This window comes from Xenopus tropicalis, chromosome 1 (genome assembly GCF_000004195.4).
Source record: "Xenopus tropicalis strain Nigerian chromosome 1, UCB_Xtro_10.0, whole genome shotgun sequence".
NCBI classification, from domain to species: Eukaryota; Metazoa; Chordata; class Amphibia; order Anura; family Pipidae; genus Xenopus; species Xenopus tropicalis.
In genome coordinates this window covers 15,438,954-15,466,637 of record NC_030677.2, presented here as the reverse complement: position 1 = coordinate 15,466,637, position 27,684 = coordinate 15,438,954, and the positions used below count along the sequence as shown (strand labels likewise).

The following is a 27,684-nucleotide window of genomic DNA, read 5'->3' as shown; positions in this document are numbered from 1 at the left end:
AAGTCAATTAGTTGTGCCATTGCAGCATTAATGTTAATGTATAGGGGACAGGGGAACCACATTCCCCTTGCACACCTTTCCTTTAAAGCCTTATTGGCAGAATGTTTGCTGTCTTCCTCCTGTTTTATAGCTATATATATAATAGGTATATATATTCTCCTTAGCATAGGGCAGGGGAGGCTGCAGGATGTGCTGGGTGCAGGCTGGGGCTTGTGCAGGACAGCCCCTCTCTGTAGCATTCCTAGGCTCAGCGGCACAAGGGGGTGGGCCCGGCACAATAATCACTTACAGACTCACTGTCTTTGGGACCCCCAGTTTCATGTCCTGAATGCTCAGACCCCACCCCTTACTGGTACATCCATCCTGATGTGCAGGACCAGAGCAGTGGGATACAGGACTGTGCTCTGCAGAGAGCTGTTGGGATATACTGGGATCTGCCAAGCTGTGCTAGGATATACTGGGATCTGCCAAGCCGTGCTAGGATATACTGGGATCTGCCAAGCTGTGCTAGGATATACTGGGATCTGCCAAGCTGTGCTAGGATATACTGGGATCTGCCAAGCTGTGCTAGGATATACTGGGATTTGCCAAGCCATTCCGTGATATACTGGGATCTGCCAAGCCGTGCCGGGATATACTGGGATCTGTTAACCTGTGCTGGGATATACTGGGATCTGTCAAGCCATTCCGTGATATACTGGGATCTGCCAAGCCGTGCCGGGATATACTGGGATCTGATAAGCCATTCTGTGATATACTGGGATCTGCCAAACCGTGATATACTGGCATTTGCCAAGCTGTGCCAGGATATACTGGGATTTGCCAAGCCGTGCCAGGAAATACTGGGATCTACCAAGCCGTGATATACTGGGATCTGCCAAGCTGTGCTGTGATATACTGGGATCTGCCAAGCTGTGCCAGGATATACTGGGACCTGCCAAGCCTTGCTGGGACATAGTGGGACCTGCAAGCCGTGTCAGGATATACTGGGAACTGTAGAGCTGTGCTGGGTGTTACACTCTGATCTGTGGAGCTGTGCTGGGTTATACTGGGATCTGCCAAGCCGTGCCAGGACTGGGAACTGCACAGCTGTACTGGGGTTAATACTCTCCTCTGCAGAGCAGTACTGTGCCGGGCAATGCTGGGGTCTGCAGAGCTGGTTATTTCTTCAATGTGATAAGGGGGATTATACTGGGATCTGCAGAGCACCGTGGCTGGTTATACTGGGATCTGCAGAGCACCCTGGCTGGTTATACTGGGATCTGCAGAGCACCGTGGCTGGTTATACTGGGATCTGCAGAGCACCGTGGCTAGTTATACTGGGATCTGCAGAGCGCCGTGGCTAGTTATACTGGGATCTGCAGAGCACTGTAGCTGGTTATACTGGGATCTGCAGAGCACTGTAGCTGGTTATACTGGGATCTGCAGAGCAGTTCTGTACTGGGCGATGCAGGGTTTTACAGAGCACTTTGGAATTTTACTGTGATCAGGGGGATTGTACAAGGATTTGCGGAGCAGTTCTCTACTTGCTCTGCCCATAGACCCCCTACCTGTTGCCAAAATGCTGCGCTGTGTGGTCCAAAGGGCCAGCAACCTCCCAAATGTGGAGAAAGGGGTCAGGTACAGTGACCCAGTTACCAGTTTAACCTTCAGAGGTGAGTGATAACCAGGTGTCTATATTGTTCCACATACCATGCTGCCTGCGCTCTCGGCTCATTATCTTGCTACGTGTTGCTACAGGATAGTTCAGTAGCCACTGGGTGTTGCATTCAGCACTTGTGACTGGCTGGGAATGCTGGGAGACTGGAATGGATAATATTGTATGAATATCACAGTGAGAGGTGCCCTGTACTTTATTAGCCACAATGTTACTCTGTCTTTACTCACAAGTGTAACAGGCCTAGTAGTGTCACCCTGTGATAGAATAACAGTGACATAGTGACATAGTGACACACTAACCCTCACTCTCAAATATATCCACCAATTACACCCAAGCATTTGTGACTTGTACTAGTGCAACTGTAGGATACAAAGCCTAAAGCATCATGGGATTTGTAGTTCATTAATGCAATGCAAGAATGCATTGTACATCTAATGTACAGTGCATATATTGGGGATGAGAGTTTTAGTTGAGCAAGAGCAATATAGGCAGCTGCTGGAGAATTCCAGGCTTACTGGAACCAATGCATTGCTAATGGGCTGCCTATTAATCATTAACGTTATCATTAAGCTCTTAGAATTCATAGGAACTCACAGCACCTCCCATGATGCCCCCAGGCCCGAACAAGAACATGATAACTGAAGGGCCACTGAACCAATTCTACATTTTTCCCATCACGACTTTATTTCTATTCAGTTCATTCGAGGCTAGAGGAATAAAAGGAACCTTAAGGGTGAAGACACACTGAGCTACTAGTTGCAGCTACTTATTCATGGCTACTAAACTCCAGAAAATCCCCTGCCATAGACAATACTGAGAATTGCCTCTGCTAAACACACATGCAGAGACAATTATCAGTAACAGATCAGCATTGTCTATTTTAGTAGCCAACGACAAGTAGCAGCTACTAGTAGCTCCGTGTGTCTTCAGCCTAAAGGTCCCTGTTGTCATTGGCTGAGCCCCTCTTGTTGGGTAAGTGCCTGTATATATCAATTAATTCTAGCACTGTACCCCCACCTTGGCCACATCATGGACTTACAACGGACAAGCGCAATGCATGCTGGGAGTGGCTGCCATATTTATAAGAGACTATAAAATAACCAATATGGCAGCCTGCAACGAATGAACCATTGCTGGGCTCAGGCCCAATTTTAGGGTTCAGTTCAACACTATTTTCTGGTGGTTCTTTGGGTTAAACCCTTTGATTTAATTGGACTTTTATGTTTTTTTCTCACGCACTGCTGTTCCCATGGCAGTAACACTCTCGGATCTCAAACCGAGAACCCGAAAGAGGATCCCAAAGTGAAGGAGATAGCTCCTGTGCCGGGGGAGAGAGCAGCCTCTTCCCTCTAGGGGTTCTTGTCTTCCCCTTTAGCAGAAGTAAAACCTTTTACAAAGGAATTGGGCCCAATTATACACAATGATACACTTCCCAATTAGCTGCTGCTGTAAAGGGCAAGTTAGAATGTGCACAATATAAGTGAGGCCACGGTGTTATTTATATTTCTATATACAATACAACCACGTTATAGCTGCTATTAACTGTTTCATGTTACAGGGCTTGTTTACAAAGGTTTAGGGGCAAGTGGTGGGACACCAATGGGCACAACATGGTGCCAAGTAACACCTAGGCCTAGAGTAGGGCAAATGCAGCCAGTGGGATGTGAATGTGAACCCCATATTACATTCAGGAGGTGCAGGGGGTGTCTGATCATTCCCATCAGTCCCTGCCCCAGTGAGCTTACAATCTAAGGTCCCTATCACATTCCCATCAGCCCCTGCCCCAGTGAGCTTACAATCTAAGGTCCCTATCGCATTCCCATCATCCCTGCCCCAGTGAGCTTACAATCTAAGGCCCCTATCACATTCCCATCAGTCCCTGCCCCAGTGAGCTTACAATCTAATGTCCCTATCACATTCCCATCAGTCCCTGCCCCAGTGAGCTTACAATCTAAGGTCCCTATCACATTCCCATCAGTCCCTGCCCCCAGTGGAACTTACCATCTAAGGTCCCTATCACATTCCCATCAGCCCCTGCCCCAGTGAGCTTACAATCTAAGGTCCCTATCACATTCCCATCAGGCCCTGCCCCAGTGAGCTTACAATCTAAGGTCCCTATCACATTCCCATCAGCCCTGCCCCAGTGAGCTTACAATCTAAGGTCCCTATCACATTCCCATCAGCCCCTGCCCCAGTGAGCTTACAATCTAAGGTCCCTATCACATTCCATCAGTCCCTGCCCCAGTGAGCTTACAATCTAAGGCCCCTATCAACTTCCCATCAGTCCCCTGCCCCAGTGAGCTTACAATCTAAGGTCCCTATAACATTCCCATCGGTCCTTGCCCCAGTGAGCTTACAATCCTAAGGTCCCTATCACATTCCCATCAGTCCCTGCCCCCAGTGAGCTTACAATCTAAGGTCCCTATCACATTCCCATCAGTCCCTGCCCCAGTGAGCTTACAATCTTAAGGCCCTATCCCATTCCCCATCAAGTCCCTGCCCCAGTGAGCTTACAATCTAAGGTCCCCTATCCCATTCCTATCAGTCCCTTGCCCCAGTGGAACTTACAATCTAATGTCCTATCACATTCCCATCAGTCCCTGCCCCAGTGGAGCTTACAATCTAAGGTCCCTATCACATTCCCATCAGTCCCTGCCCCAGTGGAGCTTACAATCTAACGGTCCCTATCACATTCCATCAGTCCCTGCCCCAGTGAGCTTACAATCTAAGGTCCCTATCACATTCCCATCAGTCCCTGCCCCAAGTGGAGCTTACAATCTAAGGTCCCTATCACATTCCCATCAGTCCCTGCCCAGTGAGCTTACAATCTAAGGTCCCTATCCATTCCCATCAGTCCCTGCCCAGTGGAGCTTACAATCTAAGGTCCCTATCACATTCCCCATCAGTCCCTGCCCCAGTGTAGCTTACAATCTAAGGTCTATCCCATTCCCATCAGTCCCGCATCCAGTGAGCTTACAATCTAAGGTCCCTATCCCATTCGCCCATCAGTCCCTGCCCCAGTGAGCTTACAATCTAAGGTCCCTATCACATTCCCATCAGTCCCTGCCCCAGTGGAGCTTACAATCTAAGGTCCTATCACATTCCATCAGTCCCTGCCCCAGTGAGCTTACAATCTAAGGTCCCTATCCCTTCCCATCAGTCCCTGCCCCCAGTGAGCTTACAATCTAGGCCCTATCACATTCCCATCAGTCCTGCCCCAGTGAGCTTACAATCTAAGGTCCTATCACATTCCCCATGCCACAGTGGCTTCAATCTAGAGGTCCCTATTCCCATTCCATCAGTCGCCTGCCCAGTGAGCTTACAATCTAAGGTCCCTATCACATTCCCGGATCAGTCCCTGCCCAGTGGGTAGCTTACAATCTAAGGTCCCTATCACAATTCCGCTATCAGTCATTGCCACGCTCGACGCACAATTCTAATTGGTCCCTATTCCCATTCCCATCAGTCCCTGCCCCAGTGAGCTTACAATCTAAGGTCCCTATCACATTCCCATCAGTCCCTGCCCCAGTGGAGCTTACAATCTAAGGTCCCTATCACATTCCCATCAGTCCCTGCCGGCCAGTGAGCTTACAGTCTAAGGTCCTATCACATTCCCTCAGTCCCTGCCCCAGTGAGCTTACAATCTAAGGTCCCTATCCCATTGCCCATCAGTCCCGTACAGCCACAGTGGAGCTTACAATCTAAGGTCCCTATCACATTCCCATCAGTCCCTGCCCCAGTGGAGCTTACAATCTAAGGTCCCTATCCGCATTCCCATCAGTCCCTGCCCCAGTGGAGCTTACAATCTAAGGTCCCTATCACATTCCCATCAGTCCCTGCCCCAGTGGAGCTTACAATCTAAGGTCCCTATCCCATTCCCATCAGTCCCTGCCCCAGTGAGCTTTATCAATCTAAGGTCCCTATCACATTCGCCATCAGTCCCTGCCCCAGTGAGCTTACAATCTAAGGTCCCTATCCCATTCCATCAGTCCCTGCCCCAGTGGAGCTTACAATCCTAAGGTCCCTATCACATTCCCATCAGTCCCTGCCCCAGTGAGCTTACAATCTAAGGTCCCTATCACATTCCCATCAGTCCCTGCCCCAGTGGAGCTTACAATCTAAGGTCCCTATCACATTCCCATCAGTCCCTGCCCCAGTGAGCTTACAATCTAAGGTCCCTATCACATTCCCATCAGTCCCTGCCCCAGTGAGCTTACAATCTAAGGTCCCTATCACATTCCCATCAGTCCCTGCCCCAGTGGAGCTTACAATCTAAGTTCCATGTTACAGTTGAAGATGTAATAGGGCAGAATAAATGAGCAAAATTAAGAGAAAAACACAAATGGTAAAAATGAACTTTTAATCCCACTTCCCCTTTAAATTGAATTGCACTGTATTTGAGCGGCTGGTTGGTCGGAGCCGGCGAGCGTCTGGCTGCGGTTCGGCAGGGACATTTCCATATATAGTTTGGCTCCGAGCTCCTCAGTGTGTAAGTGAGTGAGTCACGGCCAGTGCTATTGTTATTCCTGCAACACTCGCCCCTTCCTTTTCCTCTTCCCCTCAGTAAGGATCGGGCATCCAGGAAACCTTCACAGCTAGGATGTGCCCCCTGTCAGCATGGAACCCACCCTCGGGGGCCAAGGAGAAAGCTATTTGGCTCTATCCTGTATAAACACAGCCACACAGCTATCAGATCTGGGCACTGTCCAGGATTTCATTATCCAGAGAGAACAAACTGTGGGTGCCACTAGGTGCATTAGTGGGTGCTAGCCATTGCTGAACTACTGCACCCAGCATCCCCAGTCAGGTTAGATATGGTGCATGTCTTACTCGTGAGCCACAGTCAAATGTAAAAAGACTTGGGGAGCAACACGAGCACCATAAAAGTTCATGGAGGAGCCAAATAAGGGCTGTGATTGGCTATTAGGGGCCTCTATGCACCCTATCAGCTTACAGGGGCTTTATTTGGTAGGAAATCTTGTTTTTATTCAACCAAAACTTGCCCCCAAGTCAGGAATTTAAAAATAATTCCCTGGTTTGGGGGCACTGAGAGCAACATCCAAGGGGTTGGGGAGCAACATGTTACCCTGAGCCACTGGTTGGGGATCACTGGTGTATGTACTGAAAATATCTAATGACCTACAGGGGCAAGGTCTACCCCTTGCAGGCCTCTGCTCCCTCGCTCCCCACCCAACGTCACCCCTTCACAGTTGCACCTGAGGCACATATATATTTTTAAGCTGTAAGTGCTGGGAATTATCTTTCAACAGCAAATGAAAGACTGCAGGTTGGGCAGCAGTGATATAAAATGTTATTGTGCCATCTTACACTTCTGCTGCCACTGTTTTGCCCTACTGTCTCCATCTTCTCCTACTGTCTGTATCTTGTCCTACTGTCTCCATCTTGCCCTACTGTCTCCACCATGCTCTACTGTCTTCATCTTGCTCTACTGTCTCCATCTTGTCCTACTGTCTCCATCTTGCCCTACTGTCTCCATCTTGCCCTACTGTCTCCATCTTGTCCTACTGTCTCCATCTTGCCCTACTGTCTCCATCTTGTCCTACTGTCTCCATCTTGCCCCTACTGTCTCCATCTTGTCCTACTGTCTCCATCTTGCCCTACTGTCTCCACCTTGTCCTACTGTCTCCATCTTGTCCTACTGTCTCCATCTTGCCCTACTGTCTCCATCTTGCCCTACTGTCTCCATCTTGCCCTACTGTCTCCATCTTGCCCTACTGTCTCCATCCTAGTCCTACTGTCTCCATCTTGACATACTGTCTCCATCTTGTCCTACTGTCTCCATCTTGCCCTACTGTCTCCACCTTGTCCTACTGTCTCCATCTTGTCCTACTGTCTCCATCTTGCCCTACTGTCTCCATCTTGCCCTACTGTCTCCATCTTTCCCTACAGTCTCCATCTTGCCCTACTGTCTCCATCTTGCCCTACTGTTTTCAGCTTGCCCTACAGTCTCCATCTTACCCTACTCTCTCCATCTTGCCCTACAGTCTCCATCTTGTCCTACTGTCTTCATCTTGCCCTACTGTCTCCATCTTGTCCTACTGTCTCCATCTTGCTACTACTGTCTCCACTACTTGTCCTACTGTCTCCATCTTGTCCTACTGTCTCCATCTTGCACTACTGTCTCCATCTTGCCCTACTGTCTGTATCTTTCCCTACTGTCTGTATCTTTCCCTACTGTCTCCATCTTTCCCTACTGTTTTCAGCTTGCCCTACAGTCTCCATCTTACCCCTACTCTCTCCATCTTGCCCTACAGTCTCCATCTTACCCTACTCTCTCCATCTTGCCCTACTGGCTCCATCTTGTCCTACCTACAACTGCTCCTTTGTGTGGCCCCACAATGTAAGGGACCCAGGGCAGTTGCCCTTATTCTGTCCCCTTAATGTCAGCCCTGATATGCAGTTTATATAGTTGAGATATTATTACTGAACTGCTGGTCCATCGGGAAACCATGACTGAACCTATGGAAAAATGATACATTCAGGGAAACAGACCTTGATGTTTGTTCTCTCTCTGCCCATTCACTCTCAGTGTATTCCTTCTGGGTAATATTAGTGGATGTATTTCTCTATTAGTGTGTGGTCTCTTCTATATATATATATTGTCTGGCTCCTTCCTTGTCTCTTCCCCTTACCACAATGTTATCCCTCCATCTTGTGGGCTGTATCCTTCCCCCTCCCCATGAGCATCATTGCGTGTGCCCAGTGCACTTCCACCATCAGTCTCAGCAATGAGGGTAATTATTAATGCTGAACAGGACTCATGCTGGGTCCTAAAGCACTGGGCCCTTGCCTCTGGCCTTGCCCCATCCCATTATACTGGCCTGTATGCGCAGAATTGGTGGGTTATGCAGATGCTGACTCTTGTTCTCTTGTATTAAAGTCCCAAATTAAGTTAAACTCATTTTATAAGTACTGCTTGGTCAGATGAATTTTCTCTGAAAGGGGCGGGGCTTGCTAAATGCTGATATCCAATCAGATGTCTCACACCTCAAACTATATAAGGGGTACTCCCATACCTATTCCAATATACATGGGCAGCAACTGCTCTTTCTACTCTTGGTCCCCCGGTACTTTGTGCCCAAGACTGAGTTGGCCATGGGCAGATTATATAGGAGCTTAGTGAACATCTCCCCTTTATTTATATCTCTCTTCACCTGCTCTTCTCTTCTCTAGGGGTTAAGAAGAAAACGAAAATCATAAAGAACAATCTGAATCCCATATGGAACGAGGTAAGTGGAACTGGGGGAATACATTGATACATAAAGGGGTTCAGTCCGGCCTGTTATTAGTGGACATTAGCTCAGCACTGCTAAGGGGTAGATCATTCCATTGAGGCCACATTGGGTCCGCTTAAAAACCTATGCACATACCTATCATAAGCAGTGTACTCCCATTGTTTCCCATAGAAAAACCATTAGCGCCATCTTGGTAGAGGGCAATTAGTTGCAATGCCCTTTCTCATATCCCACTTACTCAAGTCAATATCTCAAATGAATGCCATCTTGGTAGAGGGCAATGAAGTCCAATGCCCTTACTTATATATAAAAATAACATAGTTTTCCATAGTGAAGCCATTAATGCCATCTTGGAAAAGGGCAATTAAGTTAAATGTCCTTGCAGACATCACAGATCTTGGTAGAGGGCAATAAGCTCAAAAGCCCTTACTTATAGTAGTCGGTGCTACAGGTCAATTCACCTATATGAAAGGGGCAAACAGTGTTGGACTGGTACCCCAGGGGCCTACCAGAAAACCTTAGACCATAGGCCCACTCTCCAAACTATTTTTTATACACTTCTTACTCAGTCTCTATACTATATTCTATGCTTCTATATACAGTATTTAGTTGCTTTGTTCCCATAGAAATATAAGTAATGACCATAAAATAGGCCAAATGGCTAGGAGCAGGAGGGCCCACGGACACCTGGGAATTCTCCTGGTATCCTGGTGGGCCAGTCCGACACTGGGTTCCTCATTCACTCCTCTTTAACTGGCGCCTAAAATGGATGAATCTGCCATCTGGCCCTCACCCCCACACCAGTATACCTTGCAGCTGTTCTGCACCCCTTACTGGGTCACTTCTGGATACATTATGTGCCCCATTATGTGCAGCTATTCCTAGTGTAGTCTATGAAGAGGCAAAGCCTGAAAACACCGCCATTTTGCTCTCCTAATTGTCCTGATCTAGTTGGGACAGTCTGTATCATGGACAGCAGAAGGGACGGTGCTTACTCTGAAGCAGGTGGGGTGACTGGGCAGAATGGGGGTGACAACCATAAGGATATTATTGTAAAGCACAACAGTGCAAATTAAGAGTTAAACTGTGTGTGCAGCCGACCCATAGCCACCGAGCCTGGGAGACTTCCCTGTTTATATCTCAGCAGCTGTTATGACATTTGAGCGCCGGTGTTAGAGCCACGGCAGCTGTCTGTAGTGTTGGCTCAAAGGCCAGCTTGGAACTCCTATAGAATAGAGGGAATATTTCCACATTATATACTTGTTTTGCTGACGCACTGAAAAATGTACAACCCTGGCCCTCACGCATTCTCAGATTCACTTATTTACTTATACAAAGTTGCTGCTCAGTCTATATGCCTGAGTTTGAATAACCAAATGTTGCCTTTTATCATCCCTCTACCTCTCCAGAGGTGAAAAAAAAACAAAAAAAACTACAATGGCATCAGTAGAATTATTAGGTGTAGGCATTGTGGTATCCCGGTAAACCCTTATGCCCCCCATCTTGGCTGAATGCAGCGCCATAGTCAGAGTGATTGAGCTCAACTCAACCCTTTAGGGCACAACCCTAGGGGCTACTTGTGCATCTTTGTGCATGGTAAACGTGCCCTATTGTGGTAGTGCCAAGAACATTTTCCTGTTTGGATGGTAAATAGCTGAGTAGTGATCCATACAATTTTGTATATCACATTTTCACATTATAAGGATATTTATGATGCTTGGCTATCAGGGGCAGAAGTGACAATAGGGCAGATAATGCTTTTCCTGATTAAAGAAAACCCAACGATTCAGCTTACTGTTTGTGTAGTTATTGTGCTGAATTTCTATCTTTCCCCAGGGATTCGAGTGGGATTTAAAAGGATTGCCCTTGGACAACAGTTCGGAGCTTGTCGCGGTAGTGAAAGACCATGAAACCATGGGAAGGAACAGGTAATATACAATAATTACACATATGTAATGTTACTGCTGTCATATATTGTGGTTCATGGCTACACAGAACAGCAGTTCCGGAACTGTGGGGCTGCCCGTCTCTAAGGGTTCAAGAGTCTTGACTGGGGCTGAAGGCCACCAAGGAACATATTTGGGTAGAATGTATATTTCTGTCTGATATATCTGTGGAAGGCCTTTGTGAAGGTCAATTACTTTGGTTAATCACTTATTTGATGTCATAGATATTCTTGGCACTATGGAGTGGTTGTAACCGGTTATTGGTTAAGGAGGTGGGGGGACTGGACTTCAAAAGGGGCTTTAATAAAGTAAACCTGAAAACCACTGATCTAGAGAGCCACTGGTCACCTTCTCACAGATAGAGCTAATTAAGCCAACTGCAGGCTGGTTTGCACAATTTGTGTAGGAATTTATATTGTTGGCTGACTCCAAATAGCTTCTTGTGAATGTTCCAAGGCCATCTGTTTATCCATAAAGTTTATGTTTAGATGTTTGGATCCCCCACCTACGGATGGGCGATATCAGGAGAATCCAGGCTAATTCGATCGTTTGGCCCCAGGGCCGACAGGTATAGGCCAATTGCAGGCTGGTCTGCACAATTTGTGTAGGAATTTATATTGTTGGCTGACTCCAAATAGCTTCTTGTGAATGTTCCAAGGCCATCTGTTTATCCATAAAGTTTATGTTTAGATGTTTGGATCCCCCACCTACGGGTGGGCGATATCAGGAGAATCCAGGCTAATTCGATCGTTTGGCCCCAGGGCCGACAGGTATAGGCCAATTGCAGGCTGGTCTGCACAATTTGTGTAGGAATTTATATTGTTGGCTGACTCCAAATAGCTTCTTGTGAATGTTCCCAGGTCACCTGTTTATCCATAAAGTTTATGTCTGGATGTTTGCACCAAGGTTTGCACTAGTGGCCGAAAGGATGCATAAGGGACACCATAGTATGTAAGCCCTACCCAAGGATACCCTCTGGCTAAATACAGGGGGCTAAAACCACTCTGGGGGATCAGTATCTTTGAGCTCAAGAATTTTATCTCAGCTTCTATTTCCTCCCTCTCTCTTTCTCTTCCCATTGGTTCTGCCATTCTGTTCAGCTTCTTGTCCCAGATGTCTCAGCAGATACCGTGACGCTATTGTTCTCCGGTGTTTTGTTAACTTGTTCCCGTATCAATGTGCAAAACAAGATCATTAACAATGGGATTTTAATGGTAAAGTGTCAGCTCCTTACTTCCTGACTTTGTCTAATTAACCGAACATGGAAACGTGAAAATAAATTCATTAGTAAATATTATATATATCAGGAAATTGTCCTGCAGTTTTCCCAGATTGCCTGCAATTAGCGCTCTTGGGAGGTCAAAGGACAGCCCAGAAGTGCCAAGTACTGCACTTTCCTCCAGCTGGCTCAGTAATGTAAGGCCAGCCAATCAGATCAGTGAAATACTGGTACCCTTATGTGTGGCTAAATGTTCAGGCTAGCTAATGTATAGCCTAAGGAGGGACCTTATGTTTTGTTTCTGTCTACAAGGAGGTACCGTTCCCCAATGGTGAGGTAGAGTTAGCCCATGCTTTCACAATCCCAGTATGAGTAAAGGTCCCCATACACCTTCAGATCCGCTCGCTTGACGATGTCGCCAAGCGAGCGGATCTTCTCTGATATCCCCACCTACGGGTGGTCGATATTGGGAGAATCCAGGCTAATTCGATTGTTTGGCCCTGGGGCCACTCGGTTTGGGGACAGCATCAACGAGCCGATGCGGTCCCCGATCCGACTAGATTTTTTAACCTGCCCGATCGAGATCTGTCCGATTTCAGGCCAGATATCGGTCGGGCAGGCCCGTCGGTAGTGCCCATACACGGGCTGATTAGCTGCCGAATCGGTCTAAAGGTCCCATATCGGCAGCTAGAATCGGCCTGTGTATGGGGACCTTAACCAAACACACTACTATGTGTTTAGTGACCCACAGCAATTCCTTAAACTGTTGCGAGACACAGAGGCCTCTATATTACTGGGTGTATCTGGCACCGAGAAGAAGATCTTTATTCCCACATTTTTTTTCCTTTGTTTAACAGAAGTTTGAACTGCTCTATTGCACTGCTTAATAGACAGTGTCGGACTGGCCCACCAGGATACCAGGAAAACTCCCGGTGGGCCCAGGTGTCTGTGGACCCTCTTGCTTCTATCTATTTGGCCAATTACATGGTCCATTCCCTATTTCTGTATTGGAAACAGAGAAGGATAGAAAAAAGAGACTTGGAGGAGGGAGGAGAGGATGAATAATAGTTTAGAAAGCGGGCCTATGGGGTCTCAGTCCGACACTGTTAATAGATATAAGAGATATTAGGGAATAAAGGTACACGTACCAATTACAAACTTTCCTGCAACCATTCAGGAAAGATCGTTCGTTCTCTCCATTGACGTTCATGGCTGAATCGTCAGATATGGAGGTAGAAACAATAGGGATTTCACCCATACCTGAAGATTCAGGCCTAAATGCAAATTTTGCATGGGTGCCTTCAACGTCACCCAATCAAAATCTTTTCTGCCGCCCAATTGTCAACATGACCAATATCCAAAACTTTTCCGATATAGCTCTTGTCAATGTACAGAATATCATACGAAACGAGGTTTTGTACAATGATATCAGTGCGTGTCTGGGCAGTTTAACAATGACATAAGGCTTGGTGCCCCCAACCTGGTGTTTCCAACCTTAGACTCTTCAGCTTCTGTTGCACTTAAATTCCCAACACCCTCTCAACAGCCACTGCCCTTCCCTTCCCTATCACAGAGCTTGCAACTGGGGTACCCTCAATAACAAACCAGGATGTAGGATATTGTGAGACAAGTGGGTGAGGTTGTTGGAGCACATATTGATCTTACCCAAACTACTAGTCCTTGGAGTGATCAAGGGGAAGTTCATCGTATACTGAATGTTTAATATCAATATCATGTAGAAAGTGGTCTCTAATACAGTTTGCAGCTGGTCTTTAGGTGTTTATCCCAGTTTTATTTGTGGGTCTCGTACCCATGTCCCCATCTTCTCTGCCCCCCTTGGCAGCCCCTGGCGCAGCATTGGCATCTTAGTTCCATTTACTGAGAGATACTGTACTGTTTGTCAGCAAATGTAACAGGATATATATACCTAGAACTATATCTAGAAATGTTTCCAATCACTGTACCGGAAAGGGACCTCATTTTATATTCTGTAGGAGCGAGGCCATTACTGTTAAGGTTCATTATGATTTATTTATTTAATGCACTGAAGTTTTAGTGTGTATGTATACATGAATGTAAAAGTTATTTCTTATTTCTTTTAAAAAGCTGCATGTTTCTTGCTTAGTGGGGGGTGTGCAATTAGGCATTTCCCTTGCTGGGAACATCTGTATTCTTCTGCAATAGGCTCCTTAGGGTCATACAGTAACATAGTAAGTTAGGTTGATAAAAGACATATGTCCATCAAGTTCATCTTTTATGGCTATATTTAAACCTGCCTAACTGCTAATTGATCTTTCCAGAGGACCCCAGGCACAAAAAATTCATCGGCCTCTAAGACTGCTTCCTGACTCCAAGATTGGCAATATGGTGAGGGCCAGGTCCCTTGGGGCAAAACTTGTACTAGAGCTATCCCTAACCGGCCTGTATTCCCCTCACTTGTACTGAGAGCTATCAACCCCTAGGCCCCTGTATTCCTCACTTGTACTGGAAATTGAGAGTAGCCTAATAAAATGCCCACCACTCCTGTATTCCATTCGCGTGTCTAGCCAGAGCTATTCCCTCTACCCCTGTATCCTCACTTGTACTGAGAGGCTATCCCCTACCCATGTATTCCTCTCCCACCTGTACTGAGAAGCTATCTCCCCCTCCACCTGTATTCCCTCACTTGTACGAGAAGCTATCTCCCGCATACACCCTGTATTCCTCACTTGTACTGAGCTATCTCCATACCCGTTGCCCTGTAATTTCCTCACTTGTACTGAGAGACTAGCTACCATAACCTTACCTGTAATCCCTCACTTGTACTGAGAGCTATCTCCCCTAAGCTCCTTCCTGTATTCCCTCACCTTGTACTGGAGCTATCTCCCCTACCCCTGTATTCCTCACCTTGTTAACTGAGAGCTATCTCCCTACCGCCTGTAATTCCTCACTTGTACTGAGAGCATCCCCCCTACCCCTGTATTCCCTCACTTGTATGCAGAGCTATCTCCCCTACCCCTGTATTCCCCTCACTTGTACTGAGAGCTATCCCCCCTACCCTGTATTCCCCTCACCATGTACTAGAGAGCTATCTCCCTACCTCCTGTATTCCTTCATAGGCTTCACTTGTACTTGAGAGCTATCCCCCCTACCTCCTGTAAAATTAACCCATTCACTTGTGCCTCGAGTAGCTATCTCCCCTTTCCACACCTTTAAATTACCCTCACTTATGTACTGGAGCTATCCCCTCCTACCCTGGTAGTAGCCCTCACTTGTACTGAGAAAGCTATCTTCCCTACCCCGGGCTTCCTGCTACTCTCCCTCACTTGTACTCGAGAGCTATCTCCCTACCCCGTAATTTCGGCCTCACTTGTACTGAGAGCTATCCCCCCTATAAAGCCCCTGTACTTCCACTCACTTGTAACTGAGAGCTACTCTCCCCTACTCCCTGTATTCCCTCACTTGGTGAGCTGCCCAGAGCTATGCTCCTATCCCCTGTAATTCTCTCACTTGTCTGCAGAGTATCCTCCTCCTACCCCTTGTATTCCCTCACTTGTACTGAGAGCTATCTCCCCTACCCCGTATTCCCTCAACATTGTACTGAACTAATCACTCCCCGCCTACCCCTCGTATTCCCCTCAACCTTGTCTGAGAGCTATCCGCCCCTACCTTCCTGTATGTCCCTAGGCACTTGTACGGGGGAGAGCTATCTTCACCCTACACCCCTGTGAATTCCTGACTTGTACTGAGAGCTATCTCCCTACCCCTGTAATTCCCTCCATTTGTATCTGGAGTAGTACTGTCCCGCGCGCTAACCCCTGTATTCCCTCACTTGTACTGAGTAGCTAGTCGGGTCCCCCTACGCGGTTACTGTATTCCTCACGTTGTACTGAGACTATCTCCCCTACTCCCTGTATTGCCCTTTCACTTGTACGTAAGAGCTGAGGTCTCACTTCCCTGTATTTCCCTCCCACTTATGTACTGAGAGCTATCTCCCATACACCCTGTATTCCCTCTTGTACTGAGAGCTAATCGCCCCCTACCCCCTGTCATCCCTCACTTGAGTTACTTGATGTAAGTAATCTCCTCCTACCCCTGTATTCCTGGGGCTCAACATATGTACTGAGGCTATCTCCGTACCCCTGTAAATACCTCACTTGTCACTGGAGCTATCCCTACCCTACCCCTGTATTACTCACTATGTACACAAGAGCTATCCCCTCTACCTGCCTATTTCGGCCACTTGTACTACTTGAGGAGCTATACCCTTCTGTCCTAACAAACTTCGTCATTCACCTCTCAACGTGGGTGTTTACTGAGGAAGCTATCCCTATCCCTATTCCCTGTATTCCATCACTTTAGTAATTCTTGAGAGGCTTATCATCCCCTAACCCCTGAGTATTCTTCTACCTTGTACTATAGAGCTTATCCCCGCATACCCCTGTAATATTCCCTCACTTGTACTGAGAGTAGCTATCTCTCCATACACCCTGTATTCCGACATCACCTTGTTACTGAGAGCTTTCTCCCATAACCCCCTGTATTCCTCACTTGTACTGAGAAGCTATCTCCCCATAACCCCTGTATTCCTTCACTTTCTGAAGAGCTCATCCCTACTTCTCCCGTATTCCCTCACTTGTACTGGAGAGCTATCTCCCCTACCCCTGTATTCCTCACTTGTACTGAGAAGCATCTCCCATTACCCCTGTATTCCTCACTTGTACTGAGAGCTATCTCCCCTACCTTATTCCTGTATTTCCTTCACTTGTACTGAGATGCTTATCCCTACTTATTTCTACCCGTATTCCCTCCTTGTATACCACGCAGCTATCACCCATCCCCTTTGTATTCCCTCAAACTTGTACTCGAGAGCTATGCGGTCCCCTACTAACTCCCTGTATTTCCCGTCACTGTACTGAGGAGAAGCTATCTCCCATACCCCTGTATTCCCGTTCACTTGTAGCTGGAGTATCCCTCCCCTAACCCGCTAGTATTCCTTCACTTTGTACTGAAGAGCTATCTTCCCAACTATACACCTGCGCGGTATTCTCCCACTTGTACTAAGGTGAAGCTATCTTTTCCGCGTTTCTACCCACCTGTTATTCCTTCACTTGTACTGGAGCTATCTCCCCTACCCCTGTAATTCCCTCACTTGTTATTGAGAAGACTATCAATCCCATAACGCTTCTACTGGTATGTCCCTTTCACTTGTGATACTGAGAGCTATCTCCCCTAAAAACTCTCCTGTATTTCCACTCACTCTGTACTGAGAGTATCCCCCTAAATCCGGTATTCCTGTATTCATCACTTGTACTGAGAGCTATCCATCTCCCTAACCCCTGTATTCCCATCACGTTGTACTGAGAGCTTATTACCTCCCTACCCTGCCGTACTTCCCTCACTTGTACTGAGAGCTATCTCCCATATCATAACCCTGTATTACCCATTTCACTTTGTACTGAGAGCTTCGTCCCTACTCCCATGGTATCTCCCACACCCTTCCACTTAGTACCTGAGATCGCTATCTCCCCTAAACGCCTGTATTCCCTCACTGTGTACTGATGAGCTATCCTCCCCTACCACCCTGTATTTTCCTCACTTGTACTGAGAGCCTATCCCCCCTACCCCTGTATTCCCTCAACTTGTACTGAGAGCTATCCCCGCTACCCGCTTGTATCCCTCACTTGTACTGAGAGAATCTATCTTCCCCTACCCCTGTATTCCCTCACTTGTACTGAGAGCTATCCCCTACCCCTGGGTAATCTCCCTACTTGTACTGAGAGCTATCCTCCCCTACCTCCTTTGTATTCCTTCTTATCAATTGTACTGAAGAGCTCCATCCCCCCTATAACCCCTGGTATTCCTCACTTGTACTGAGAGCTATCCCCTTACCTTCCTCGCTTATTCCCTCACTTGTACTGAGGAGCTATCTCCCCTACCTTGTAATTTGCCCTCACTTAGATACTGAGTAGCTATCCCCCGTCAACCTGTATTTTGCCCACTATCACTTGTACTAAGAAGAGCCTATCTCCTCCTACCCCTGTATTCCCGTCACTTGTATCACCAAGAGCTATCCTCCCCTAAACACCTGTATTCCTCTGCACTTAGTACTGAGGGAGCTAATCACCCCCTACACCTGTATTCCCCTCACTTGTACTGAAGAGCTATCCCCCTACCAGTGGGCCTGTATTCCATCCTTGTACTGAGAGCTATCTCCCATACCCTGTATTCCCCCTCACTTGAATACTGAGAGCCTATCTCCCCTACCCCTGTATTCCCTCACTTGTACATGAGAGCTATCTCCCCCTACCCCTGTAATTCCCTCATCTTGTACTGGAGAGCTATCCCCCTTACCCCTGTATTCCCTCACTTGTACTGAGAGCTAAATCTCCCTACCCCTGTATTCCCTCACTTGTAACTCCCGAGAGCTATCTCCCCTACCCGGCTGTATGGGCGCCTCAACTTGTATCTGAGAGCTATCTCACCTCATCCGCATTGTAATCCCTCACTTGTACTGAGAGCTATCCCCCTACCCGGCGCGTGGTAAGTTGCCCTCACTTGTACTGAAGAGCTATCTCCCCACCCCTGTATTCCCTCACTTGTAACTGAGAGCTATCCCCTACCCCTGTATTCCCTCACTTGTACTGAGAGCTATCCCTCCCTACCCCAACCTGTATTCCCTCACTTGTACTGAGAGCTAGTCCCCCCTAACCTCCTGTATTCCCTCACTTGTACCGAGAGCTATCCCCCTACGCCTGTATTCCTCACTTGTATGAGAGCTATCTCCCCTACCCCTGGTATTCCCTCACTTGTAGCCCTGAGAGCTATCCCCCCTACCCCGGTGTGAATAATCCACTTATCACTTGTTACTGAGGGAGCTATCTCCCCTACCCCCATGTATTCCCTCACCTTGTAACTAAAGTAGCTATTCTCCCTCACCCCTGTAGCCTTTCCTCACTTGGTGAGCTGAAGAGCTACCCAACTACTTCTCCTGTATTCCCCTCACTTGTACTGAAGCATCATCCCCCCTAACCCCTAGTAATTCCCCTCACTTGTACTCGAGAGCAATCACTCCTACCCCTGTATTCCCTGCAAATGTATTACTGAGAGCTATTCTCCCCTACCCCTGTATTCCCTTCACTTGTACTGAGAGCTATCTCCCGCTAACCGCCTGTATTAACTCCCTCAAACTTGTAATCTTGAGAGCTACATCCTCCCCTAACCCTTGTATTCCCTCAACTTGTACTGAGAGCTATGCCCTGGCTAGCCGCCTGTATTCCCTCACTTGTACTGAGAGCTATCTCCCTTACCCCTGTATTCCCTTGAAGTCACTTGTACTGAGAGCTATATCCCTCCTAAACCCTCTTTTTTTCCAGGTCGAGCCTGGTTAATTTCCCTCACTTGTACTGAGAAAGCTATCTCCCATCAAGACACCTAGGTAAGGTTCCCCTCACCTATTGTACTGAGAGCTCATCTTCCCATACCCCTGTATTCCCGCACTTAGTAAATGAGATGCATTATCTTCCCCGCTAACCTCCGTCACTGTATTCCCGTCACTTGTACTGAGAGCTATCCCCCCTACCCCTGTATTTCCCCACTTTGTTAAACTGAGAGCTATCTCCATAGCCCCGTATTTCCTCCTTGTACTGAGAGCTCTCTCCCCTTCCTAATACCTGTATTCCACCTGCATCATATGTACTAAGAGGAGCTATCTCTCAACTTTACCCCTGTATTCCCGATGCACCTTGATACTGCAGAGCTATCTCCCCTAACCCCTGTCAATATTTCGCCTCCATCTTGTACTGAGAGCTATTCTTGGCCTCCTACCTAGGCCTCCGTATTCCTCACTTGTACTGCCCGAGCTTATCATTTCTCCCTAAGCCCACTCCGCTACTTCCTATCTTACATTCGAGTACTGAGAGCTATCACCTCCTACCTTTCCTGTCATTCCCATCACATTGTAATGAGAGCTATCTCCCTATTGATTACCTCTGTTATCCTCCAGCTTATGTACCTGAGAGCTAATCTCTCACATACCCTGTATTCCCTCACTTGTACTGAGAGAGCACTATATACTCCCTAGATTCCCCGTCATTCCCTCACTTGTTAATTCTGAGAAGCAAAATTTATCTCCCCTACACTGTATTCCCTCCACTTGTACTCAGAAGAGGAGCTCATCTCCCTACTTCTTCGCCCTGTATTTCCCTCCACTTGTAATAGAGGCTATCCCTCCTACCACCTGTATCCTCACTTGTACTGAGAAGCTAATCTCTCCCTCCCCTGTATTCCCTCACTTGTACTGAGAGGCTATCTCCCTACCGTCATGTAATTCCATTCACTATGTACTAAGAGAGCTACTCCCCTACGCTACCGTGGGGCCTCATTACCTCACTTAGTACTGACAGAGCTATATCTCCGGTCCTAACCCTGTATTACCCTTCACTATGTACTGAGAGCTCATCTCTACCACATAACATATCCTGTATTCCCTAAATCACACTTGTACTGAGAGCTAATCTCCCATACCCTCTGTATTCCCAATCACAATTGCTTTACAGCCAAATCTCCAGACCCCTTCTTAAAGTCTATATGATGATTAATATCAGCTCCAGTATGTACATGATATCAAGCGGAGAGAATGTCATTGTGCAGGGTGCTTGCTTCAGCCACATTTAGATCGTACTTTAAGGACTGGGCAAAGGTCCTAACTCAGGATTAGGAATCCCATTATAGGTGTGTATTCATCTGACCAGTGAGCTTGGTGTGGCAGGGCTTATTCTATCTGTGATAGCACACCGGTTCAAACCTGACTTAGATTTGAGTTGAGCACCACAAGTATCTTCACTAGTCTGGTGCAAAACCTGGAAATAGTGACCCCTCTATTGTATTCTAATGAAACATAGCGAACAACCTTAAACCAGATTTGCCTTTTCTGTATCTGTAATATAACCACATTATTAGACTAATGGAAAAGATTTTTTCAATCTATGGGCCAGGTAATGAATATAACCTCTAGTATAAGTAATAAATCTCAAGCACCACTTTATGCTTTATTTAAGTGAACTGATAAACCACATTTTTACTAATTTTTAATGGAGCCTTACTCTCAGCCTGCATCCTTTTTACTATTAATACACTTAAAAAAGCTTTTTGGGGTGTTAGTCTTAACCTGTGCCACAATCTGTTCCTCATTTTCCATCTTTCCTACCTGATTGCTGGTTTACAACACTTGTTGTAGTGTTTATATTCATTGAATGCAGCTTCTGTCCCCCATGATACATTCCTTTTCTTTCCTAGGCAGTGACAAGAGTGTCCAAAGGGTTGTTTTTACTGGTCAGGAGCAATTGTAGAAATGCCACATTCCATAGGAGAATATTAGCTTAAAGGGGACCTGTCACCCTAAGAAATAATTCCAAATTGTTTCCCATTGTGTTTGTCAAGCAACACAAACTTTACTTACACTATATAAATTATTTTAGTCTTGTTTCCTTCAGCCTTGGAATTGACAGTTGCAGCAAGCAGGCAGGCGCCATTTTGTGGGCACTTTCATAAAGGCAAACTTTGCATCCTGCCAAATTCTTGTTTATGTGCCAGAATGTGGGACCTAGTACCCATGTCCTTGCACTGGTTACACGATTAGATGGTGAGGAGGAGGGGGAATGTGGAGAGGGCAGTGACTAAGACGTTCTGAATAGAAAGTGAAAGAAACTGCCTAAGGCATAGAGGCGGGGCAGGCAATATATGACTGACAGCTGGGATATTTAAATGGCTTTATAATGGTTATAAATGCGTAAATAAACAATACATTTAGGTTTCAAGTTTCAAGGTTATTATACAGGTATGGGATCCCTTATCTGGAAACCCGATATCCAGAAAGCTCTGAATTACAGAAAGGCCATCTCCCATAGACTCCATTTTAATCAAATAATTCAGATTTAAATGATTCCTTTCTCTGTAATAATAAAACAGTACCTGTACTTGATCCCAACTAAGATATAATTACCCCTTATTGGGGCAGAACAGCCCTATTGGGTTTATTTATGGTTAAATGATTCCCTTTTCTCTGTAATAATAAAAACAGTACCTGTACTTGATCCCAACTAAGATATAATTACCCCTTATTGGGGCAGAACAGCCCTATTGGGTTTATTTAATGGTTAAATGATTCCTTTTCTCTGTAATAATAAAACAGTACCTGTACTTGATCCCAACTAAAGATATAATTACCCCCTTATTGGGGCAGAACAGCCCTATTGGGGTTTATTTCATGGTTAAATGCATTCCCTTTTCTCTGTAATAATAAAACAGTACCTGTACTTGATCCAACTAAGATATAATTACCCCTTATTGGGGGCAGAACAGCCCTATTGGGTTTATTTCATGGTTAAATGATTCCCGTTTCTCTGTAATAATAAAACAGTACCTGTACTTGATCCCAACTAAGATATAATTACCCCTTATTGGGGCAGAACAGCCCTATTGGGTTTATTTAATGGTTAAATGATTCCCTTTTCTCTGTAATAATAAAACAGTACCTGTACTTGATCCCAACTAAGATATAATTACCCCTTATTGGGGGCAGAACAGCCCTATTGGGTTTATTTCATGGTTAAATGATTCCCGTTTCTCTGTAATAATAAAACAGTACCTGTACTTGATCCCAACTAAGATATAATTACCCCTTATTGGGGGCAGAACAGCCCTATTGGGTTTATTTCATGGTTAAATGATTCCCGTTTCTCTGTAATAATAAAACAGTACCTGTACTTGATCCCAACTAAGATATAATTACCCCTTATTGGGGCAGAACAGCCCTATTGGGTTTAATTAATGTTTTATTGATTTCTTAGTAGACCTGAGGTATGAAGATCTAAATTACAGACCCCTTATCCAGAATACTCTTGATCCCACGCATTCTGGATAACAGGTCCTATACCTGTACAGCTCTTTATGTCTGGCTGACAGATCCCCTTTAATGGTATGGCAGGTTTTCTTCTTGGTTCTATAAAGGCTTTCCTTACACTAAGGAGTTTATGTTGTTAAATATGAACAATAATCAGTCTTTGTAGCATGAAAGCGCTAAAATAACATTTATTTTCTAGCGATCGCTCCTTTGCTAGAAGGTCGGGGGAACGTACTGACTCTGTGCTGCATCTGGAACCTCTTGTTGCACAGAAGTCCGACGGTCCCTAAAGGCTCCCTCTGTGGGTTTTACTGTTAGTAATTACTAACTACACACATCAAACATCTGCCTGGAACCCATCCAATCCCCTCTCTGTTCCAACACGCGGGGACAGATACACCCTGCCCTACTCCATATAATCCCTTGCAAGCCTAAGCACACAGTCTGATCCAACAGGGATTATTGTAGGTGCAGAATATGGCACCTCGGATTATTTATTTAACATTTATTTATAAAGCGCCAACATACCCCGCAGCGCTGTACAATAAGTGGGTTCCATACATTGGACATACAGAGCAACATATAAAGCAATCAGTAACCGATACAAGAGGGGAAGGGAGCCCTGCCCAAAAGAGCTTACAATCTACAAGACTTGTAGTGTTTCTAATGTACCTTCCCATGTACCAGGAACTGATTTGCCTCTTTAAGCTGCTGTATATAAGCAATGTACAGGGAGCCGCAGGGTTCACAAAGCTATAAATCCCAGTTTGCATTTTTCCGCTTTCCCAAGAGTTTCATTGCTAGAATGGTGAGGAGGGGGGGGGGGGGGTGTAAGGGGCTGAGCCAGGGGGGTTTCAGGATCCCATTACAGTTTACAGTGTCTTGTCTTGGATTTTATCGTCTTTCCAGTAAATTCCTAGTTGGACTCAATCACCGGGGAATCGGCTGAATATAAAAGGAAGAAGAGCGTTTGTGTCTGTTCTTTTGTTATTAAGGCGGCACCCAGGCCTAGTTTGGCGGGTCTGTACCTGTTCCATTGAGCGATACAGAGGCAACTGGTACCCCTAGGGTATCAGTGGGAACTAGGCAAGTCTGAACTGAACCCAACCATAAAGCACAAAAAACCAAAAAAAATCTCACAGTTTAAAGTATTTGTGGCCTAAGCAAAAGCTAAAAACCCTGTCACAAAGCGAGACAGAAGTGCTGTTCTCTGCCAGAAAGGAAGTAGAGTTGGGGACACAGGTACCAGGGAATAAACCCCTTCCCCATGCAAAGCACAAGGAGATAATAGAACTTTTTTCCGATGGAAACAAATATTAGGAATTAATGCCTGCCCTATACCTAGATTAATACTCATCTTGTAGATTGTAAGCTCTTTTGGGCAGGGCTCTCTTCACCTCTTGTATTGGTTACTGATTGCTTTATATGTTACTCTGTATGCCCAATGTATGAAACCCACTTATTGTACAGCGCTGCGGGGTATGTTGGCGCTTTATAAATAAATGTTAATAATAATAATCCTCAGGCCCAGATACCAAAGGAAGGGCACAGTAACGGCAAGGCTAGGATTATGCATTGTGTTTAGATATGGTTAGTGCCCCCTAGTGACTTAAATAAATAAAGTGTTTTCTTCATTTAGACAATTTTGGGGGACCCCACACTGCATCGACCTATTTCAGGGGTGTCTAATGTAACATCTGATAGGATAGCAGGATCATGTGACCTTCCCTGGATGTATATAAGGAAAGAAAGTGCTCTAGTTCAATGTTGTGCTCCCCCTCTTGGATGGGGCTGTAAGTGGTTCCAAACTCTGGGCTGGAACTCCCTGGAAAAGTGGGGTTAGGGGGCCCCGTGATTGAGAAATAGTCAGCTGAGGGCCACATTGTAAGGCTGTAGGTAGGTAGCAACCCTAAGCTTAGAGATGTAATGGGATTAGCAAAAAGGTGATGCCCCAGAAATAGGCAATATTGGGTCTGAAGGTAAAAAAACCCAGGTGCCCAGTGAGTTTCAATCCCCATATACAGTGCTCTCTGCATATTATTATTATTATTAACATTTATTTATAAAGCGCCAACATATCCCGCAGCGCTGTACAATAAGTGGGTTACATACATTGGACATACAGAGTAACATATAAAGCAATCAGTAACCGATACAAGAGGTGAAGAGAGCCCTGTCCAAAAGAGCTTACACTCTACAAATATAAGTTATTGTATCTACTGAGTTGCACTGTTCTTGGGCACTGCCATGGGCACCACATGTACCCACCTATCCAAATGCGCCAACCGCCATTTAGTTCGAGCTGTTGTGTCCCGGCTGTGTTTATAGATGCCATTCCTCCAGCCTGCGCTCCCCCCTTCCCCTGCTCTGCTGCCCCAGGCCAGGCAATAAAGTCAGGAATTTGCTGTCATCTTAACCCCCATGCAGGACATAACTGCTTCCTCACCAGCCTGTTAGATAAAATTCTACTAGGGGTTGTCTTTCCACTTATTCTAACTCCCTGAGGAACAGTATGGCAGCTCCCACCCTCAGGTATTATTCCTAATATACAGAGATTGAATGCCCTGCCCACACAGTAAGCAATACCCTCATACTACTGTAGTTTGAGTGGAAGCTGAGGACAAACCTATTTCTCTGTAAACCCAAGACATAGTTACATAGGGTTGAAAAAAGACCAGAGTCCATCAAGTTCAACCCTTCCAAGTAACACAACCTTAGTGAACCCCCCAGTAAGTGCCCGTACAGTAACACCATGTATTTATAGCCAGCCCCATATATAAATATCCCCGCAGACAATAGCAGGGGGCAGACAGGTAACAGAATTATTTATGTCAGTCCCTTCTCTAAACAATGATATAAAAAAACAGCCATTCCTGCGACACAATAAATCAGATGTTTTATTGAGACTGCGCCACATGGAGAGCGTTGGAATGTCAGGCTGTTTCCGCCATTATTCCCCATTAGCCACTTGGGTTTCCGCCATTCATATCCTGCTGTTGTTCCAGCGCCGGGTACGGGGTATTATTAGCGTTCCTGCACTGGTGCTGCATTTAAAGAGATACAGTCACATTAGCATTTCCCTTGTTTATAAACCTGTTAACTCCCTGCACCCTGTGTATTTATTCCCTGTGTGTCTCTGTTATGTTATGGCACGTGGGGCTTATTTATATAGAAAGCAGAATTTGCCCCCCAGCTCCTGGGTCTGTCTGTGTCTCTCCCTGCCCAACTACTATGTCTTATATCCTCCTGTCTTTAACTGTGTCTCTTGGTGTTTCCACTATATGTGGCTCTTATTCCCCAGCACCTACCTCTATATGTGGCTCTTCTGCCCCAGCACCTACCTCTATATGTGACTCTTATGCCCCAGCACCTACCTCTATATGTGGCTCTTCTGCCCCAGCACCTACCTCTATATGTGACTCTTATGCCCCAGCACCTACCTCTATATGTGGCTCTTATGCCCCAGCACCTACCTCTATATGTGGCTCTTATTCCCCAGCACCTACCTCTCTATGTGGCTCTTATGCCCCAGCACCTACCTCTATATGTGGCTCTTATGCCCCAGCACCTACCTCTATATGTGGCTCTTATTCCCCAGCACCTACCTCTATATGTGGCTCTTCTGCCCCAGCACCTACCTCTATATGTGGCTCTTATTCCCCAGCACCTACCTCTATATGTGGCTTTTCTGCCCCAGCACCTACCTCTATATGTGGCTCTTATTCCCCAGCACCTACCTCTATATGTGACTCTTATGCCCCAGCACCTACCTCTATATGTGGCTCTTGTTCCCCAGCACCTACCTCTATATGTGACTCTTATGCCCCAGCACCTACCTCTATATGTGACTCTTATGCCCCAGCACCTACCTGTATATGTGGCTCTTATTCCCCAGCACCTACCTGTATATGTGGCTCTTATGCCCCAGCACCTACCTCTATATGTGGCTCTTATGCCCCAGCACCTACCTCTATATGTGGCTCTTATTCCCCAGCACCTACCTGTATATGTGGCTCTTATGCCCCAGCACCTACCTGTATATGTGGCTCTTATGCCCCAGCACCTACCTGTATATGTGGCTTTTATTGTCTCTCATTTGCCAACTACTGTCTCTCGCTCAGCACCTCCTGTCTGTCGGTGTCTTGCCCCCTGACTCTGTAAGGCTCTGTAGGTGCCACTTAGTGCACCCGTATCTGGGGTCTGGCTGTGCTTTGCCCCTAATGGCAGATTGGAAACCTGGCGCCACTTGCAGGGGGCAGTGTGAGGGTGTATAACAGCCCTGGCAGTATGGCACGCACTAAGTACAGGGCTTTATTGCAGACCAATGCTCCCTAATGTGTGCGTCTGAATGATACATAAATTAGGGTACAGTTAGTGGGAGGGGTTATGCACCCCCACCTGAACCTCATGAATTCAGATGTGTTGGATGCAGGCAGCACTGTATTCATCAGACATGTGTGCTGCATCTGGCACAATTGCATCCGATTCAGCAAAATTAATGCAACTGCAGCTCCCTTGCGTCAATTGGTATGGCAGCACCTGATTTGGAATGGGCTGAGGGGCACCGAGCGCAGCTATACGGAAGTGCAATGAGTGCATTTTGACACAAGTACCTATAGTATAAGTGGTGTTAACCATAACTTATTGCACCCACTGCATCTCCAGGTGTAATGGAGTTTGGCTGCAAGCTCACAGCATTCTGGGAAATGAGGGGCTGAGCA

At 46.3% G+C, this 27,684-nt stretch overlaps 1 protein-coding gene across 8 annotated transcripts in view; it reads left to right on the top strand.

Annotated features, from left to right (window-relative positions):
• The window catches only part of LOC100488564 (dysferlin), a 204,524-nt gene that overhangs the window by 9,881 nt on the left and 166,959 nt on the right, over nucleotides 1–27,684 (top strand). For 5 of the 8 annotated variants that reach the window (XM_031895268.1, XM_031895264.1, XM_031895265.1 and 2 more), the window contains exons 1-3: nucleotides 290–1,655; nucleotides 8,855–8,910; nucleotides 10,753–10,844. In XM_031895268.1, the coding sequence (XP_031751128.1) occupies nucleotides 1,562–1,655; nucleotides 8,855–8,910; nucleotides 10,753–10,844 (242 nt within the window). In that variant the 5' untranslated portion in view covers nucleotides 290–1,561. Of the gene's footprint in view, nucleotides 1–289; nucleotides 1,656–8,854; nucleotides 8,911–10,752; nucleotides 10,845–27,684 lie in introns of those variants that run through there. The other 3 variants (XM_031895266.1, XM_031895263.1, XM_031895269.1) reach the window with 1 other exon arrangement.